This window comes from Diplotaxodon limnothrissa, linkage group LG15 (genome assembly GCF_057381915.1).
Source record: "Diplotaxodon limnothrissa isolate DT_005_m linkage group LG15, D_limnothrissa_male_GT1.1, whole genome shotgun sequence".
Taxonomy (NCBI): Eukaryota; Metazoa; Chordata; class Actinopteri; order Cichliformes; family Cichlidae; genus Diplotaxodon; species Diplotaxodon limnothrissa.
Genome location: NC_140610.1, coordinates 36,108,390 through 36,129,986, shown reverse-complemented (window position 1 = coordinate 36,129,986; position 21,597 = coordinate 36,108,390). Strand labels below are relative to the sequence as shown.

Below are 21,597 nucleotides of genomic sequence, written 5' to 3'. Positions count from 1 at the left end.
CAGAATGAATTACAACTACAGTATGCTTAAACTGCATTGGATGCAGCCAAACCGATAGGATGATGTCTTGCAGTACTGATAGGCAAATGCTTTGTCTCCTGAAGTCAGCTGGTCTGAGGGTGTGAGGAGAAAAGTCCTACAAACAAGCAGCAACTGAAGGCAGCTGTAGGAAAAGCCTGGCCAAGCATCCCAAGGGAGGAAAGTCAGAATGGTCTGATGTGCATGGATGCACAAGATTTGCATCCAAATTTAAAATAATCATTGCAGTTACTTATCAAAAGTAACAGACTCAAGCACATAGGAAATGAAGGGGAGAGTGCAGGCAGGGTGGAGACGGGTGTAAGGGGTGATTTCTGACAGAAGAGCAGTAAAAGTGAAAGGGGAGGTACAAGGTTTGGAGATGATGGCACTGTCAAAAAGCACAGACAGCAGAGATGGAGATGTTCAGATTTTCATGTGGAGTGTCAGATTGGACACAGTTAGAAATGAGTAGCTCAGGAAGACAGATTGAACAAGCAGTTTGGAAATAAAGTTAGAGAGGCTGAGATGGTTTGGATATGTCCAGAGGAGGGATAGTGGATATACTGTACAATGGATGTTGAAGATGGCACAGCAAGGAAGAAAAGAGGAAGAACATAGAGAAGATTAATGGATGTAGTGAAGGAGGAGATGTTGATGTGGCATAGAATAGGTGGCAGAGAATCTTGCAATAGGACTTAAAGGTACTGTGCTGCAGGGGTTGTAACAGACTCCACTTTGTTTGTGTGAATGGAGAGTCTGCCTAACACTAAGTTTCATCATGGAGTTCCACAGGGTTCTGTGCTAGAACCATTTATATTCACATTACACATGCTTCCCATTGACTGTATCATTGTGGCCTTTAATTTCTTACTGGGCCCTAAGAGTCTTAGAAACATGGGGTATGGTTGTTGGGGTTTTCTTTTGTAGGGTCTTTGCCCTAAAGCATCTTGAGGCCACTGTTGTTGCCATTTATGTAAATAAAATTGAATTAAAGTCTGAATTCTACATCTTAAATGCCTCATTTTAAGTTCACCGTGTATATTAAATTATGCAGTTTTAAAAAAAAGTAAGGTATGCTGTTGCAGAAATTGCCTCTTTGCTCTTTAATAATCGTGCTCACCCAGAGGTTCTTTGCATATAAAATTCAAAGGGGGGTGGGAGTGAGGGCAACGTGACGGGCGTATCACGTTGACGCTGGCTTTTTTACAAAGCACCGCCCAATAAGCGTCTCCGCGGTGCTAAACCTATCGGAGCCCGGTAGATTCAAACGAACGCGCTGATTCAGCGAGTGGGGGCGGAGCTACTTCTAGGTTCTGTTTGGTGCTTGAACAGCGAAGCGTCGGATTGAGAGCGATTATCTTCGTTACGGTGGCAAGTGTTACGTTTAGATGATAACAAACCCCCACGTAAAGAAAAAAAATGAGACTTAGGTCTCAGAAAACTGTTGCTGTTTGTCCAGAGACACCGAGGCGCTCCCGTCGACGGTCTAACGGAAAAAGGAGTCGATCGCGCCTGTCGGGGTCGGAGATTGAAAGTCCGCTTCAAAGCAAGGTAATTTATTGTTTGTCGGGTTATTTCTCTATGGTGATAGTGCTGTTATTAATGTTGGTGGAACAGGTAAACATTATGGTAGCATACAGAGCTGGATGTTGAATATCGTCCCTTTGTTAGGATGCTAGGCTAGTTAGCTAGCTACTAGCGTTCTCATAACAAAACAGCTAACAGAGTTGCTAACATTAGCACCTTCTCGATGGTAGGTGGCATTTGCCACAGTTCTCTAGTTCTATCTGGATCTGTCTGGACCTATTTAAGTAATTTTTTTTGGTTAATTTTAATTGGTAGGTTAAATACAGCAAGGAGGGTTGGTAGGGATATAGTTTCCAATTTAGACCTGAAAATAAACCATCGTGGTTGTAAATATAAGCTACTGTTAAAACCTCGAGCTACTGATTAAGCTTTATGACTTCAAGTTTAGATTTTAAAACGTGTTGGATTGGCAGACATGACTGTGACTAACCACTGTTTGCATTGTAGATTTAAACTGTAGATCATTCACTGGGTGTCGAAAAGAACAAAGGAAAACAATGTTGTTCATACAGATCCAATTCATTCTTAGTAGCTGCTGTCTTTAAGTAAATCAATCAATCAATGAAACTATCATTAGTATTATTTTTTTGTATTCTTTTCTTTTAACCTCTACACCGAGTCGTATTGTTGTGTGTTGCTTTAAATTACTAAAATGAAACAGTGAGTTAACTTTGGTTTCAAGTTTAATCCTTTACCTTAAAATTGAGGGTCTTTTCACCCATAAGAGAAACTTGAGAACATCTCAAAGAAGAAGCATACATACTAGGCAGCGTTAATCACATCACAACACTGGATTCCAAGAGGATTGATGCCAACAAGGATTAAAGATCCCAGTTGCATGTGGAAGAGGGTCGCAGTAAAGTAGGTCACCAGGACACGTCTTCCTGTTTAGACCCATTAGACTAGTGTGGATAGAGGCCATGCAGAACAGAATCCTATTCAGGGCAACATATGTGGTGACTTTGGTTGTTGGTTAAATCAACTTGATACTCAGGTTGAAATATGGGGCAAACTGCTGCTTGAAGAAAGGTTTATAACCATATTACAATTGTACTGTAAATAGCTGTGAAACTGTGTGGTCACCAAAATACAAGCTGACTTACCTTTAATGACGGCGTTTGAATGACGGCGTATTCACTATGTGAAGGCTTAAAAATAGCCAAATCTTGTATCCATCCTAGGTGAATTGGGTGTGTGCCTCCAGAGATTTATAATTGCGAAATTGGTTCGCCCTATATGTGCTGACTCCTCAGACAAGGTACGAGAATAAATGGCGGTTGGTCTTCAGGGTTTCTACTCCACTGCCGTATTTCATACGGGTCCACATTTCCAATGCGCGCAATTTTTTGCAAGTACCGTCTCTTTGCATCTGGACACAATCTGTCTCTATAACGTCCTCTTTCTTTTGAGCTGCTTTTAAGTATGGTTCATAGCAATCTTCCTTCCAACACAGTGTGTTTGTTTTGATTCGTGGCCTACTAAAATGGTGCCGCGCTCCCACAATGCATTGCGGCGTGAACTCCAAAGCCCCATTGTCCTTGGTGATGTAAGACTTGGATGCAGCTGCTGGCCATGGAAACCCATTCTATGGAGCTCTCTACACGCTGTTTTTGAACTAATGTAAATTCCACAGTTTGGAGGTCTGTAATGATTGACTCTGCTGAAAATTGGCGACCTCTGTGCACTATGCGTTTGTTGAAACAATTTGCATGCCTAGGTGTTCCCGTGGAAGTAATTGGAATATATACACACACACACACACACACACACACGCTAGAGGCATGTCAGCAAAACAAGAGAAGGGGACACATTGAAGAACAAAGTGCTTGGAAGCAGTGCAAAGGGGTTGGTCTGAGTATATCCGTATGTGAGGCCTGAGTGATGGGGATTACTCAGACCGTGGCACAGATTGGTGGGGGGATGGTGTTTGTGAGGTGTAGGACCTGATTGACCTGAAGGCCTTCCTGTTCTCAGTCGTGGCCCCTGCGTACCAAACACCCAGGCAGTAGGAAAGCTTGCTCTCCATCGAGGAGCGGTAGAAGGTCAGGAGCATCTTCTGGTCCAGGTTATTCTGGAAGTGCAGCTGCTTTTGGGTCTTCTCTAACAGAATTTTTTTATAAACGTGGAATACTGATTGAGACATCCTGAAGTAATGCACTATTACGCTGTTTTAAATGGACCTTAGGGGTAATAATGAAGGTGGGTTTTTTTCTTCTTCTTGTTTTTATTGTGTAGGATGAAGAGACTGTGAATAAAGACTCAGAGGATGAAGTTCCCACTATGGTGAGGCGACCGCTGCCTCGTGGCCGGGCGAGAAAGAGGGCTATTGCTGTGAATGACCAAGAATCAGGTATTTTAGCGCCATCGGCTGATTCTGCTTTAAAGCACAGTTACACTACCTGTTAGTTGAAAAGCTCATCGTTTTCTGTTGTGTTTTCTGAATGACTCTCATTTTACTGTCTAGATTTGACCTTCAAGACTCCAGTCCGTCCCATCATGCACCACGAGCGCATACTGTCAGAGATCGACCCTGTGACTCCGCGTAACGCGACAACAGCTAGAAACATCTACTCACCCATTGTGCGTTTCCTCACACCCAGCAAAGAAAGTGAGTACCAGTCATCCATTTGAAACTTGTTTACATGTAACAAAAGTCTCTCATTGAGAGACATCACCATACAACTGAATGCAGCTTTGTGATCCATGTGATAAACTCCACCTTGAACAAGCTGACCTGCTTAAACTACTTGGTTGGGAGTCAACTATATAAGTCTTATGTGATGTCATAAAGTCAGACTTGGTACTTACAGTCTGTGTGTGTGTGTGTGTGTGTGTTTTCTATTCAGATTTGAAGTACGCAGGAACGGGGACCAGTGTACTGATGAGCCCAGAACACGGTGTGTTCGGTTGTGGCTCCATTGACCTTCTGGGTGGAGACGAGGACGATGACATCTTTGATCCGTAAGTTGTTTTTCTACATACAGTCACAGGAGAAGACCATGATGTAACTTCATCTCATAGATTATTTTAAAGGAAGTATTCAAAATCAGTTTACAAAATCCAAAAATATATTTTTCTAGTTCTTCAGTAACATCATGTCGGCAATTCAATTTTATTTATATAGCGCCAAATCACAACAGCAGTCACCTCCAGGCGCTTTATATTGTACAGTAGATCGTACAATAATAGATACAGAGAAAAACACAACAATCATATGACCCCCTATGAGCAAGCATTTTGGCGACAGTGGGAAGGAAAAACTCCCTTTTAACAGGAAGAAACCTCCGGCAGTGGATATGGGTTTGGTAACTTAGCTATTTGAGAAACGACACAAAGTTTTGTTTGAAAGTTTCTGTTGCTGAGCATCATTTTCATCTGCAGCTTTACGTTCATCAAGAACATGCCGTCGCGGTCCCAGCATTCTAGACCTGCTCTTCTAGATATTCCCCCGAAGACCAGAAGCACCCCAGAGGGAACGCTGGTGGTCGATCTGGTGAGTTTTATCCTCCCTGGCCTCCTGCTCGCTGCACACATATGTAGGGATGGGTACCGGTTCTGACATAAACGGTAGTAACCAGACCGAAAAGCAGCGCACATTTCGGTGCTTTATTTCGGTGCTTTTTTTCCCTGAGCTGTGATACACTTTAGATTCTAGCCAATCATTTTACGTTTCCGAGGATAGTAGGCGGGTCCAGGTACGTACGTTCTTTTAGAGCAGAGCTACAGATTAAAAATGCCCAGGGCGAAGCGGTCAAAAGTCTGGCTGTACTTCACAGCAAAATATGCAAACTCAGCAGCAACAAGTGCTTTAAGGTGATACTGTGCAAAGGATGTAATACCTCAAATCCGATGAAACACCTGGCGACGCATAGCGTTTTTTTAAAAGCCGAAAAATGCGCCGTATTTGATAGCTTGCTGCGAGACCTCACACCGAGCACATCTACTGCGGGTGTGGCGCCTGTTATCGGACCCGGAGTTAGCAATATCCCCCAAAAACCCGAAGAGGAGAGTCCTGGCCCCTAGCCCTGCCAGTGTAGCAGAAATGATGAGGATGATGATGCAGCAGCAGCCGTTCTTCTCTGCGTGAGTAGCTTAATGTTGTTCGTGTGTAATTTACGTTGAGTAGGCTAACCACGTTATTACATTAATGCATGTAAGGTGAACTAGCAAACATCATCATAGCTACATCCGGCTGTCTTCTTGTTTGATGGCAGATACTCCCTTCACCCTGGCCAAAAAGGCTAAAATGACAAAGAAAAAGTGGAAAACAGTTAAACATGAGAGGTTTTGGACAAAGTTTGTGTTTGTTCCATTGATTAAGCACTGCTTCCAGCCAAGAGTGATACCATATATGCCCTGTAGCTGCAGAAAAGGCTAACATTGTTATCTTTTTACAAAAAAACAGCTGAACATGAGAAGTTTTTGGACCAATTTTGTGTTCTCCATTCTTTAAGCACCGGTTCGAGCGCCGTTTAAGCACCGGCACTGTTTCAAAAGTACCGGTTTGGCACCGGTATCGGATAAAACCTAAACGATACCCATCCCTACACATATGCAGCTCGGACACATGGGCTGTATCCCAATTCAGGGTCTGCAGCCTTAAAGGCCGCATTTTAATGCCGATTATGTCACAGCGACGAAGGCTGTCCAAATTCAAAGGCTGCTTGAAATGCGGCCCTCAAATGTGTCCTTCATTTCCCTGAATTTTAAGGATGTGGCGGTGTAGACTTTGTGGCCCAAAATATCCCAGAATGCATAGCGAGGCGGTGGGTGTGGATAATTTTGCCGAAAAAAGACGGTGGAAGAGGGGGGGCCGAAGAGTAAACTTTTAAAAGTACTGAATATTATGTCACTTATTTATGTGCAAATGTTTAATGACGAAGAACATTAAAACATTACTGTTGGCCACATGTCGGCAAAGTTATGTGACATTACTGATGTTTGTACTAACGTGGTTTTAAAGACTTTACTTTAAAATATACGCTGTTCAATAGTTGACGTTAATCTTACAGAGAATGTGATAATTTCATGGATATTTAAAGTAAGCACTGAGACAAATTTAGTAATGCCAACATATTGAAAGAACATATATTTGTCTCTTATATATAATACATTTATATGTACAGTGTCAAAGGAACCTGTCTTTAAATGAAGATTTAAGGTGACAGGAAATATAAATAAATGCAGCTTGAATCTCAGTATTTGAAACAGAGTTCATTCACTGCTATAATAACTAATAATGATTGAAATAATAACTTTAATATTGGCCATATTATATTTACATTACCAACATGAGATGACTTTAGTCTCATGAACAACATTAGCTAATTGTTATTTACTAGCTAATCTTAAAATGACTGTTCAGTACAGAAATGAAGCCCAACAGTCATGTTTTACAGTCCTGTGGTCTCAGCCTCAGATACTTATCAAATCAAAGCTCATGTAGAAAAAAACAAACAAATGAACAAAAGATTTTCTCCTTCATTTCTGTCAAACAATCCTGTATGAAACGTTTCCAGTATCATGGTTGCTAGGCAACCTGGGCAGCGCGACGGAGGCTAGACCGTCCCATTTCACAAGCCTCGCACTTAAGGCCTTAGCGGTCTTTGAGTACGCGACCCTTGTGGACCGTCAAAACTGCGTACTTTAAGGCTGCAGACCCTGAATTGGGATACAGCCATGGATGTCAACTGTGGAACACGAACTGAGGACATCTTAAAGAAAAATCACAAACAATATTTACTGAGTTTTTTTGTGTGTTAATTATATTTTCAAGGTCAGGAATAGTTTGCTTATTTTGCTTATTAGTGTGAATGCTGGTAAGCATTCACAGTATTGTTATTCAAATCTTATTATAATATTTTATTATCTATTCTATACGTTTTTTTTGCCATCTATCTCCTTCAACACTGTTCAACTTAGAAAAACCATTCAATCACCGTTAGATTCCTCTTCTTCTGGACGTTGCTGCTTCTGTTGCACACTCAGTGCCGCATACCATATTTTTCGGGCCACAAGGCTGACTGTCAATAACGGGCCTGTTTTCATACATAAGGCGCATTAAGCGAAACAAAACAGTCAGATAAGTCAAACTTTACTCAACTCATTCTTCTTGCTTCCTCTTTTTCGTACCATTGATTCATTAATCTTGAATTCTCTCGCAGCTGCTCTAACTTTGAGTGGGGAAAAAAAGTTAGCGTTCATCCTCCAGTTTCACTGTGCTAATCTTATGCTAACTATACATTAAAAAAAATAATAATTGTTTGATGATCTGAAACGTTTAAGTGTGACAAACATACAAAAAAAAATAGAAATGTGTTTTTTCACACCATTGTCATGTAACAATGACTTTCTTCCTTCATTCTGTTCGCTGACCCCATTATGTATATGTGTGTGTATATATATATATATATATATATATATATATATATATATATATTTTTTTTTTCTTCACCCCGACCTGTCTTATTTGGCTCAGCAGAACTAAAATATATATACTGCTACTTTTACACACGGACTCACATAAGCTCAGCGATTCTCTGCGCGATCAACCTCTCACATGTTTAAGCTTGCTGCGGGAGATTTCACTTGTCATGTTTGCATAGTAAGCTAACGATTAATAAGACGATGTCAGAGGAATTGGTGCACAAATTATCATCACTCACAGATCAGTGCTGTCATTGCAAAGTGAAAGCAAAAAAACAAGCGCAAATTCAAACGCGATTTTAATATGTCACATATTGACAGTGGCTCACCGATGCCAATGACATAATTACCCAGCTACATTTCTGAAAGAATGCAAAAGCATTGACATATATTTTTCCTACAATAGCCCGACGGGCAGGGCAGAGATTTTTGTAGCCCGACTGGAAAGATCGCTAGCTCCGGGACGTCGGGCTAGCGATTTTGCAAGCCCTGTATCTGATTGAGGAATCACTCATCTTTGGAAAAGAGAGTTTATTACAGAGAAATGTCTCTTTCCAAAATAAAAGCTATACTATCCGCTTCTTCTGGGCTATATTCTCAGCAGCATAAGGAGAATCACGTGCTAACAGCTGTCTAAATGACTCGGCTAAAGTTAGTAGCATGCTTGTTGTTTTTGTCTTTGCACTAGGATGATGTCGGCGTAAATGTGCAGTCATATTCGTTGTGTTCCCACTAGTGCTTTCAGGTTAATCTCGTTGAAATGACCTTAACGCCACAACACGGCAAATCTCCGTTAACGAGCTACCGCCGATCGCCCCGTGCATGGGGCTAGACGGCCAACACGTTAACGAGCTAACTGCGCTAACACACTAGTTCACACCAATGTAATTAAGCATTGCATGGCACATCCAACATACTGTTTTACTTTAGTCCATGACTCGCTTACCTTCAGGGTCATACGTCACATGAAAACCAAAATAATTCCAAACGCCAGATCTGAATGAGAGTGGGGGAGGTCCATCTTGCAAGGAGAGCTTAACTTCTGTCTCGCTAGCTTGCCCTGCGCTCTTCCTCCTGACTATGCTGTCTGTGTTGAGCGCTCAGTGGATCTGCGCTCGACAGTGCAGCCTAGGCGGAGTAGTCGAACGCAGATTCACTGAGCGCTCAACACAGACAGCATCGTCAGAAGGAAAGTTGATAAAATAAATTACAAATGTGGTATTGTTCGATACATATGCGTACCGAACCGAAAGCACTGTATCGAACGGTTCAATATCGATACGAATATCGTTGCACCCCTAGTATATATATATGTATGTAATATATATTTATTTTATTTATTCGCTTTTTTTCACTACATTAGACAACATCAAAATAGCGTTGTCAAAAATGACAATAGCGTTGGCATTTTTTGTTATTTGTATGTTGTAATCTTTACAAAAAACCTAAAAAAAACCCACCTCTTAATCTTTGGTATATGGCGAGGCGCTGTGGACACCCAAGTTTGTGATTGTGTCGAATTTTCAAATCAATACCATGGTTGCATCTGCTGAAAATCTCTGTGAAGCTCAAATCTCAGTGACCTTGACTTCAAGGTCAGAGGCCAACTTTTTTGAAAATCAGAGGAGTTTCACATTTATAACACAGGTATGTCTACTAGGAGGCTGAAGGGTAGCACTATATATTTATAAACAATCAAAAACAACAATTATTAGGCAATTTATTTATTTCCAATTTTTATTGAATTTATTTCTGTTAACATGGTGTTTTTGGTCTGATTGAAGGACTGATGTGATGGTAAGGTGTCCGCTGCTCTGCTTTGAATATTGGTAGGCTTTTTTTTTTTTTTTTAATTTTCACAAGAATTGCTAGTTCCCCTAGAGTTTTGGCCACCCCAACAATCAGACGATTCCCTATGAGCAAGCATTTGGCAACAGTGGGAAGGAAAAACTCCCCTCTAAAAGGAAGAAACCTTCGACAGAACCAGGCTCAGGAAGGGACAGCCATCTGCCGCGACTGGTTGGGGTGGGGGGAGTGAAAATTAAAAAAAAAAAACAAAAAACCAAAGTGATCATTATTGGAGCAGCTTAATGAATTTTTCCAGTGCTGTTAATATCCTTTTCCAACCCCAGTTTGTGTTTTTGTCACTTTTGTCCAAGGTGGAGGAAGCCATGCTGTAGATTGATTCTGTATGGTCTTTCAATGTCAATGCATGGGAACCTCTTAGAGAGGCCAGGGTTGAAAAAGGGATGCCGGAGAACCTCCGAGGGTGTTATCCGCTGGTGTGCATCCAAGGCCAACATCCCTTTAATTAAGCTGACAAATAAACGTTGGCCATTTTCAGGTCCTCGTCCAAACACCATTACTTGTTCGAGGTCATCAAGACGCGCAAGTTTTATGTATCGAGTCTCCAGGGACTCATATCCTGTCTCGCACTGAAATTGTTTGTCAGTCTTAAATGTCCAGCGCTGTTGGTTGTAGTTGTCTTCAATGAAATAGTCTTCAGTGTACACGCCAGAGTCCAGAACATGATCTGGTGGCTGTCCCTGGGTCTCTATGATGAATTTCAAAACATCATATTCTCCATTTCCAGGGTAGAGTGGCACCCCTGTACCAAGCTCCACAGCTACCAGCCCCAAAGACCACATGTCAGCTGCTTCATTATAAGGAATGCCAAGCATAACCTCAGGTGCACTATAACCAACCGTCCCCACACAATCACTAGGATTCACTGCAGACACAGGACATGCGAGGCCAAAGTCTATAAGTCTGACTTTGACTGGAGACTCATGGCGGTTAACAACCACGATGTTTCCAGGTTTGAGGTCAGCGTGCACTATTCCCACAGAACCTAGGTGTGACAGGGCATTTGTGAGTTGATGTAAAATTGGCCTGACTTCGCTTATGGGGAGACCCTGGTTTTTCCGGTCCCGTATGTAGTCCCACAGGCATTGATCAAGGAGTTCAAAGTTTAAGCAGACCCGCTCTCCGTCATGGAAAAAGCCGTTCCATTTAACTATGTTGGCGGCATCTGGATCCAACCTTCTCAGCTGCTCCAGGATGAAAATTTCCAGTTTTGCCTGTTGCAGAATATCAGGCCGGTTCCTGTTGACTTTAATAGCCACAGCACGGTTGGTTTTGGTATCGCGACATTTGGCTACAATACCAAAGCCCCCTTCTCCGAGGAAAGCCTCTACCTTGTAGCGGTTTCCCAAAATGCTCCCTTCAACTATTTCAAGCTCACCTGAGTTGAAGGATGAGCTGGCTGACGTGTGGACGCATACTTGCTGAGAAAATTCAACCGAGTTTCGGAAACTGCAGTTGATTTTCTGTGATCTCTTGCTTTCCAAGTTTGAAGGGTGCTGAAAGACCACAGGGTTTTGTGGTCGTTCAACACTCATGTTAGTGCAAGGGGAACTCTTACGGTTGAAAAAGGGATGCCGGAGAACCTCCGAGGGTGTTATCCGTTGGTTTGCATCCAAGGCCAACATCCCTTTAATTAAGCTGACAAATAAACGTTGGCCATTTTCAGGTCCTCGTCCAAACACCATTACTTGTTCGAGGTCATCAAGACGCGTAAGTTTCATGTATCGAGTCTCCAGGGACTCATATCCTGTCTCGCACTGAAATTGTTTGTCAGTCTTAAATGTCCAGCGCTGTTGGTTGTAGTTGTCTTCAATGAAATAGTCTTCAGTGTACACGCCAGAGTCCAGAACATGATCTGGTGGCTGTCCCTGGGTCTGTATGATGAATTTCAAAACATCATAATAATTTCTCCCAGGGTAGAGTGGCACCCCTGTACCAAGCTCCACAGCTACCAGCCCCAAAGACCACATGTCAGCTGCTTCATTATAAGGAATGCCAAGCATAACCTCAGGTGCACTATAACCAACCGTCCCCACACGGTCACCAGGCATTACTGCAGACGCAGGACATGCGAGGCCAAAGTCTATAAGTTTGACTTTGATGGGAGACTCATGGCGGTTAACAACCATGATGTTTCTAGATTTGAGGTCAGCGTGCACTATTCCCACAGAGCCCAGGTGTGACAGGGCATTTGTGAGTTGATGTAAAATTGGCCTGACTTCGCTTATGGGGAGACCCTGGTTTTTCCGGTCCCGTATGTAGTCCCACAGGCATTGATCAAGGATTTCAAAGTTTAAGCAGACCCGCTCTCCGTCATGGAAAAAGCCATTCCATTTAACTATGTTGGCGGCATCTGGATCCAACCTTCTCAGCTGCTCCAGGATGAAAATTTCCAGTTTTGCCTGTTGCAGAGTATCAGGGTGGTTCCTGTTGACTTTAATAGCCACAGCTCTGTTGGTTTTGGTATCGCGGCATTTGGCTACAATACCAAAGCCCCCTTCTCCGAGGAAACCCTCTACCTTGTAGTGGTTTCCCAAAATGCTCCCTTTAACTATTTCAAGCTCATCTGAGCTGAAGGATGGGTTAGCTGACATGGTGGAATGTGTCGGCTTGATCGGTGAATTGCTGAGAAACGTGAAATTCTCTCAAAACTTTCCAAAAGGTTTTTGGTTGCTGTCAGGTCTACGTCCGTTAAGCACTGAAGTTTAACAGAGCAAAGCCCCTATTTGTAGGCTTTGCCTCTCAGCAAGATTATGACATAACAAAGGATCAACGGCATTCTATTTTGGATCAAAGGCATTCTATTTTTTTCAGTTGAAACACTGAAAAAAAAATAGTGTTTCAACAGGGCAGGCTGGCGCCCTATGGGACGCAGAGGTGATAGGGTAAGGATGCAGAGGATAAGATCCAGGATAAGATTTACTTATCGGTCAGCTCATCATCAGTGAGCAGCCGCAGAATCACAGGTGCAGCTTGGCAGGAGATGGACTCAGGGTGAAGACACAAAATCAACAATGACAACACTGTTATTCTTTATTAGTGTGAATGCTGGTAAGCGTGTGTGTGTGTATGTGTTTCGACTGCTGCTGTGTGCACAGTGTTTGCTCTACAGCCATCATTTTATCCTCACGTAGCCATCGTTGTTGTCTTTCCAACAGCATGTCTTTCAAAGCTCACAGATGTAAACGTTTTTAAACTGTGTGGATCCAAGTGGAGGGATAATCCTCTAACCGACCCATAGAAATACATTATATTTTCAGACAGGAGTTTGTCTCAACAGCAGGAAAGACCCCACTTTTTAAATTGCTCCTGCGGCCAAAGTTTTGACAGCAGGAACATGAAGAACACACTGTTGTATAGAACAGGTCCTCGGGATCGTCACCATTTGAAAATGATTTTGATGGGAGTTAGGGTCTTGGATTTAGAAGCAGTTGTTCAACAGGTGCACCGAGGCAGATTTGACAGGGTTTTGCCACAGAGTAATAGTGTGTCAGTAGTTAGTCCTGGACAACTAGATCAAGCATTCCGATTGGCCCATGAAATTCAGGATTCTGTTTGATTGGTGCATTTGTTTTCAGCAGACAGGTGGTTCAGATCTGGGCTTTTGGAGTCAGTTGATGACTTTTAGAATCATCTTTTCTGACTGGATCATTAAAACTTAAAGCATTGATCTTTCTGCAGTGGATTCTCCCACATTTCAGTGATATGGTGAATAAATGAATATTGTAAAGTCAAAATACACAACGTCGTAGTCTCACTTCAAGCACTTTATTCCTTACGTCTTGTTTTTCCGCTCACCCACAATAAGAACAACCCACCGCAGGCAACAGTACTCTCGCGATATAACAGAAAATGACAAGTTAACAATCTCCCTCTTTCTTTTTTAAAAATAAAAGTATAAATATCCCTTTTAAACATTTGTATACATATATATGTAAACAAAACAAAAAAACATTGTCAACATTATAGAACATTCAGGAAACATTTCAATGTGCTTTGCTTTACTCAAAGCGTACTATCACTGCACACAATAAACAAGAGTGCATTTTAATGCAAAGAAAACTTCGTAAACAAAGGATCACAGTATCCAGAGTCCTTCATCTAGTGCTTTTAGAAGGGTTCTGGATAAAACTCCCTTTTTTTTTTTTTTTCAGACAATCAGCAAGTTGGGATTTGAAATCTGACCAACCAATCTGTCTGATTTTAATGGATTGTATGAGCTCTTTAATGCTGCTCATTTCCAGCCCCAGTCTCTTCTCTGTAACCTGCTTAGTGGACTTGAGTGCATCAAACAAGGAATGATTGTCAGGCACACAGATCAACAGAAGAGCATTCAGACCAGTGTTACCAGTTTTAAGCTCAGAAAAAAGTGTTGCCAGGAAGACAGCACTGTCTATTCCAGGGGTGTCAAACTCAAATACACAGTGGGCCAAAATTCAAAACTGGAACAAAGTCGCGGGCTAACGTTAATATTTACTGAAATACATTTATTCCTCCAGATATAAGAATGAATCTTTTCTTATGGACTCAAACACATTTTGCTGAAAAACTGAATATGGAACAAGCAAAGCTTAATACTAAACAATATATATATTAGCTGTATAATACCAGTAGGCCAGCTCTAATAGTAATTTGGTATGGCTTCGCGGGCCAGAGTTTGACACCTATGGTCTATTCCATCTGACATGGCAAGAGTTTCTCCTGCCAGTGTACTTCTGACCACACGTCTGATATTTTTTTTTATTTTTTAGACTGCCAAAAGAGAGGACAAAACTTTCCTCCTTTACCCATAAGGATGATTAATGCCCCTCCTTGAGTACCGCCAGCGGGAAGGTTGCCAAATGAAGCGTCACTGAAAACAACCAATGCCAAATCCTCACTGTTACCCAAGTGTTGAAACTTAAGAGTCACTTTCTCTACTTTAAGTTTATGGATAACTTTGTTCACTTCATGAATGGACTGCACAATTGCACCTTTGATATTAGATCCCAGGCTGCATGTGTCAAACGTAACATCTGGTCTCGTTTGTTTGGCAACCCACAAAATCTGTCCTATTTTTGACCCGAGTTGCTCCCGTTCTGTTTCACTTAAGGAAGCATCCCTCTGTACAGCCCGTGCTGCTTGTAACTGAACCGGTTGTAGGTTGTCAATGCAAAGTTATTGATGCACCTCTATTACATCATTAACTGTACAAATGTCCATACCAACATAAAAAAACTGTCATGTTCTTCACGGCCCACAATTAAGGTAGATTTCAGTACAGGAATGATGAGTTGCAAAGTGACTTGAACCAGCCCAAAGGAAATCATCAACGTGACATGCAAGCACTCCTGTAATCTCAGATTGTTCATTCTGCCAATAGAACACTGTGGGATCAACCTGTGATATTTTACCACCAGTTTTGAGCATAATGTCTTTGACCTTATTGTACCAATAAAGTGAAGCAATTATTTCATTTCAGCTCAAAACATTCAGCTATCAGCATTCACACAGCAATTTCTTCAGAAAATGCATTTTCTAGTTGATTTTTAAGTATCTGCAATTCCTTTTGGATGTTGTATTTAGCAAGAATAGAGTATGGTCTACATTTTATTGTTAAAGATTCACTTTCTGTGGCTTTAACATGGTTAAAATCATAAACTGGACACTTTCACCTTGCTCCCTTGTGAAAGCAGTCAGTTATATATTTAAAATATTAAGTAATCTGAGGCATGTGGTCGTGTTTATTTCCAGGAGGAGACCCTGATGTTGAGCTCTCTGAATGTGATCGAAGACGCAGAGTACACCTTCCATGCAGCTTTCCAGGACCATCAGTACAAGGTGACCACTCACTGAAAGCCACTCTTCACAACCCTCACTGAAAGCCACTCTTCACAACCCTCTGTGGTACTCTCTTCTGCAGACCAGATGTTTACCACAGCAACTTATTTAACAACAAACAAGATCTTTCATTTTGATTCACTGTTGAGAACTTAACATGTGCCTCACATGTTGGTGCATTATATCACAGAGCTGGTGATGATGTTACTGATATATCAGCAGGTTTATTTTTCTTTCAGAGACATGAAACAGAAGCTTCCCTAATATTTGTTACCCCTGCTTATTGGAGTCCTTATTAACATGATGTGGCAATAATAAAAAAAATATTGATCTTTTTTTTTTAACTGCATTGTCACAAGTCATGGATAATTTCTCGTGTCTTTACTCTTTAATCTGCTTTTATAAATGCTGATACCAGCAGATCGTCAAACAGCCAATATTTTCAGGGGACCTCTACATTATGTTATCTTTCCTAACGTCGTTAAAAACAAAAGGAAATGTATATTTCAGTTGAAAGTCACATAACCTATTGGATTTTGTTTTTAATAACTTGATGCGGTTGGGTTTCTGTATTTGGAAATTGTGCACTTCTCTATTTCATACTTCCTTCGTGGTTCATTTACGTACAAGATGCATGAATTAGGAAACTAGTAGAAAGTGTGGCATGCAAGCATCTGTGAAACCATTTTTCACTCACTCTAAAAATTAAAAACTGCAGTTGATGAAGTGCAAAAACCCATTTTGGAAAACTGAAAAGAGACAGACACACACACACACACACACACACACATTTTTATGAATTTTGAAATATGCATTTGATTTCTTTGACCTCTCTTCTGTTTTGTGAGCAACTGGGGAGCTTCCATCGAGGGCTAAAATGGTCTAAATTCTTTCTGTTCCCACAAAGAAATTATTCTGCAAAGTGTTGTAATCGAGTGCAGCATCAAGGCATCTTTGTGGATAAAAGGATTCACGAGGTTGAGCAGACTTAAAAATTGTCTGTAAGCTTGTTATCTAGCTGGGATCTGAAGATGATATGCTGCGGAGGGTCAGTGAAGTCACCCTAGTTATAAATAATGATATGTCATTCCAAGGCAGGCTACACAGCTGTCATTACACGAACATAACACTGGCAGAGGTTTAAAGGTGAGGGTGAAATGGGTTTTAATAAGCACCCAGTGGGGCGCAGATAACGTAGGAGCCAAGAGCGTCTGAGACAACACATTTCACAACCCTGTGCAGTTAGTTGAAATGTTTGGTGGTTTTGAGTTAATTGCCAAAAGTTATGATCCTAACCTTAATCATCTGACTAGACCAGGCAGTTGGATCTTTACTGAAACTACAAATTTTGGTATCTGGGACGCTGTGAGTCCAGGAGCTGACTCTACAACTGCACTTGACTCTTTACCCCTTAAAGCCTACTACGTGTAACCCTCAAAGCTCTTTTATGAACTGAGTGGCTTCTGTCATTTCTCAGGCTTATAGAACAAAATGACTGAGTGTGCATCAGCAGTTGGTGAGGGTGGCCTCTGTTGATGCAGACAAACCATTCTAGAGGTGGTCAAACCGTTTTTATTGGTGTGTATATACCAAGGTGTCAAAGCTCGTCATAAAGGGTACCTGGAAGGTTGTCAGATGTCTTGATGGGGAACAGAGTTAAAAGATGAGCTTCAGTCAGCAGAGCAGATCTGAGGTTACTGACTTGACCACTTATTCTTCCCCTGTTCTCAACAGGTATACATGGTGCTGCGACCACATGTGAAGGAGTTCCTGCAGGCCATGGCAAAAATCTACGAGGTGTGTGTCAGTGTGTAGATTAGCAAATAGTTTGGTTATTTTGAGCCTCATTCACACGTTAAACAAATTATTTTTCTGTCACTGCTTTAACGTGGAGCAGTTAAAAGTGTGGAATTGTACCAACTGCTGTGCGTGCTCTGTTCCAGCTGTTCGTTTACACGTGTGCGAAGAAGGAATATGCCGAGAAGATCCTGGACATCCTGGACCCGCAGAGAAAGCTGTTTCGGTATGAGCTGCTTCCACTTGTGTTTTGTAAACTCGGTGCTTGAGTGCAGAGACGTGCGGATTCGCACTGCTGCTGTGTTGCGTGCTCAGAAATTCGACATGGCCTGCTTCAAATGTTCCCTTTAACATTCTGCCCGTGCCATACAATGAGGACGGTAAATGTGAGTTTCACTTGTGATTTCTCTGGTAGACACCGGCTGTATCAGGACGACTGTGCCTGTGTTCTTGGCCACTACATCAAAGATCTCAGCATCCTCGGGAGGGATCTGAAGAAGACGGTGGTTCTGGATAATGCACCCCACACATATCCATATAATGTAAGTTTAAAGGCTGTGTTCTTTGATTTTCTCTGAGCCCCACTTGAATGACTGAACTTCTCACCCTGTGCTAACCCGTCCACCCTTCGGAGAAAGCTCATTGCACCGATTGTATCCACTATCTCATTCTTCGAGCTAACAGTAACAGTATAAAGAATGAGACCAGGCTTAGATACTGGGACTTTAGCTCCATCTGGTGGAAGATGGCTGCATAACATTTATGGCACAACAACTTATGGTAACTGGGCATCAATTAAAATGTTAATAATTAGACTAAACGACTACGTCTGGCATCGACTGACAGTAGTGGCGATTATTCATCTTGTTGACTATTCGCACACATCCTTAATTAATTACTTTGTTTTGCTCTGTCAGCACTTTGTTGCTGTTACTAACTTTTAATAACATGTTTGTTTGTTTTTTGTAGTTGTTGAACACGATTCCCATCAAGAGCTGGTCTGGGGAGTCTGATGACAGAGAGTTGCAGAAGCTCATCCCCTACATGGAGAAACTGTCTGCAGCTGTAAGTCTGCTTACATCTTCTGTGTTTACTGTGCGCTTGTTTAAAATGGATTCAGAGGCAACAACATGTGCTTCCTCCTTCACTGCACCAGCATCATTGTTTTTGGTCCCGGCAGGCGGCTGTTTTCAGAGAAAAACCCCGCTGCTCTGCAGGTGCTGCTCTGCACCGGACAGCAAACCCATACAGATGGCATTTATCAGTGCCTCACGTTTACTTTAGAGATTATGAGAGAACGAGAGCAGATCTTTGAGAGTAAAAGTGTGAGTTACAGTAGTCAGCTGGACACAAGCGCCAACCAAAATAAAAGGATTGAGCTTTAAGGTCCGCATCAAGTCGAACTGTATGCTAGCGTTGTTTCGGCTGCCGCCAAGTGGCCACTCACCTTGTTACGTGAGTTACAGTTAACAAAAAAGATTTTAAAATGAATATAAAATTCAGATAAGTAGCTTTGATCGTCAGCTTTAGTGAATGCCTCTCGTCCGTGAGCCTGCTTCCTGCGATCTATACAGGCGTTTAGATGTGTGGCAGGCGGACACTTAATCGACTCAGAGCTCATTTGCATCGGTTTTGTTAAACAAATGTTTAATCGTGTCTATGTGTGATGGTGCCTGTGATAAGATGCAAGCGTTTGTCTGTCTTTAATCTCACGAGATTCAAACATGCTAGTGTGTTTTTTCTGTCTGTTATGTAGCTGCAGTTAATAATGGTCATAAACTATTAATCTATCATGTACAACAAAGAGTTCTCACATGCTCGCATTCGATAAACTAGAAAATCTTCACCATTTAATACAATGATTGATTTATATTAATAGTTGAGGCTGTAAGAATGCACGGTAACTGGTGTGGTTCTCTTACAGCACATTTCTACTTAGCCCTAGTACAAGTCTCATTTATGCTTCGCATTCATTTGTGCCTCACAGACTGGACACGTGAATATGGTGGGATACATGTTGTAATATTGGGCGGATCCATTCTGGGTTTAGTTTTTTTTTATTGTCAGCGTTATAATTTGGCCCCTTGTTTGAAAACTTTGCTGCATAAACCTGTCCGTGTTTGGGATGAGTCGCATGCTGCGCTCGCGTCCTGTTTTATGTGAACATGCTGATGGCTGGAGCGGGGAGGCCCGGGCTGGCTCGCTGAGTTGATAACCTTGTCGTGTAGCTGCTCAGCGTCACCGTGCTTGTGGTTTGGTGAGGACAGATAGTGAAAAGATATTCTGGGCATGCCGGGCAGGCTAAGTGCTACAGACTCAGATTGTCATAGAGAAAATGGATTTTCCTTTTCTTTTAGGGTTGTTGCTGATTCCCCGGTCAGTGAGCTGTGAGTGAAACAGCTGGTTATCTGCAGAAGCATCTGCCTGATGTCTTTCCTCTCCCGGTTTCATGATTGACTCTGAATATCTGAATATCTCTCGCTGGTGTTTTTTCAGGAGGATTTTCGGGAGGTGCTGAAGAAGAGGAAGGATCACGTCCACAGGCTGCTGTCAGAGGACTGACAAACCCCCCACTTTGACTGCTTAATGTGACTTTCACAGCCCATGTTTGCTTTGGCGAAAAGGCAGAAGCCAGTTGGACCTAGGTAACCTGCAGACTGTTGGTTCGTGGTGGACCTGTGTGCCCTCCCCCGTCCTCCCGTTGGCTTGAAATGACAGCAGAGCGGTGTTTCAGACATGCTGCTGGTCGCTCAACAGATTACACAAGCAATAAACTCATATCTGTGTATATATATATTTACAGCTCAGAATCCAAAATATGTTGTTTATAGTCCTGATTTTTTTTTAATTTATTAACTATATTGCAAATCTACAGCTGTTATCTGTATATTTTAAAATGTTTTCTTATACAATAAAATATCCCTGATAATAACTGGGGAAAATAAAGCATTCGTGCCTAGGTGTCATTTGATTTTCATATTTAGATTATGTTATTTTATATGATCACCTTATCTTCAGTTGTTGAAATTTTTCATTGAGCATACAGACGACTGTGAGGAAGAGGAGGAAGCTACATGTTTGGAGAACACATGGGCTCAAGGAGGCTGAACTAAAAGAGAGTCAGACAAAAAGAAATATTAATAAAGTTGAGGTGATTGAATGGAAATTGAATTCCAATCATTCCACGTTCAGGTCTCCCTATTTTTCAAGGGTGAAAGTCTTATGTTTCCAGGAAACGCTCCTCAACATAGCGAAAAGCAGCGATGTGAGAATTTCCTCTAAGGAAACATCCTGTAATAGGATTTTCAAAAGATTTGTTTCTCAGGCATGAAATAAATAGATTTTCAAAAATCTCAGCTGCTCTCTGCACTGCCTCTGCAGGTATCTGTAACCCTTTGAACATCTGCACCGCTGCAGCAGAGCTTTAAACTTGTTTCTATTCACAATAACTTAATGCGCAAACCCTGCTCATCACTTCCTGTTAAGGAGGAAATGGAAGTATCACAAGGGCAAGTGGAAAGATGGTAACGCATGCGCACACCTTTCCTAGATCACTCCTTTATTACCATTGGTAATCTGATATTCACTGACAGCACATTAAGCATCCCAGGATCCATGTGTGAGTCACAGACTTCATTCACCAGTGGCTTTTATGTATTGTTTGTGGGCAAAGATGTTAAACGCTTTTCTTTATCTATTTGGTGAGAAATTCCAGGAATCAGATGTTTAGAGAAAATGGGGCATGTGCAGTAAAGTTACACACAATCCGAAAATGTTTGGCGTCTGTTCGTCGCGCCCGAGGCCACCGAGGAGTTATCAGTGGACTGTTGGAAGTTGGAGTGACTGATAATGAAAAGCCCAACAAAATCAGCAAAAACACAATGACGTCTCTATAACCTTAATTTTGAAAAGTTCATCACTTATTATTGAGTGAAAAGACTTTCTATAAACGGGTTGTCTGTAGTAGCTGATGCTGTCTGAGTGAGCATTAATATACTTGGAGTTCACGCGCTCATCCTGTATATGAATATCAGAGGCGCGCCGAGGTTTGGTTTCATTGTAAATATTTACTGCCCTGTT

At 41.8% G+C, this 21,597-nt stretch overlaps 2 protein-coding genes across 2 annotated transcripts; one reads left to right on the top strand and one right to left on the bottom strand.

The window, feature by feature from the left end:
* Positions 1-1,348: 1,348 nt before the first annotated feature.
* On the top strand, positions 1,349-20,295 carry ctdspl3 (CTD (carboxy-terminal domain, RNA polymerase II, polypeptide A) small phosphatase like 3). Its single transcript, XM_085372944.1, has 11 exons — positions 1,349-1,572; positions 3,844-3,958; positions 4,073-4,216; positions 4,455-4,569; positions 4,990-5,101; positions 15,634-15,720; positions 17,455-17,517; positions 17,664-17,743; positions 17,933-18,059; positions 18,487-18,582; positions 20,014-20,295. The coding sequence occupies exons 1-11, from the start codon at positions 1,441-1,443 to the stop codon at positions 20,077-20,079; spliced, it is 1,137 nt and encodes a 378-aa protein (XP_085229070.1). The 5' UTR covers positions 1,349-1,440; the 3' UTR covers positions 20,080-20,295.
* LOC146617897 (uncharacterized) lies at positions 10,179-12,494 on the bottom strand. The gene has a single exon (XM_085372824.1). It carries the CDS (start codon positions 12,492-12,494, stop codon positions 10,179-10,181), a length of 2,316 nt encoding a protein of 771 aa, XP_085228950.1.
* Positions 20,296-21,597: the final 1,302 nt, after the last annotated feature.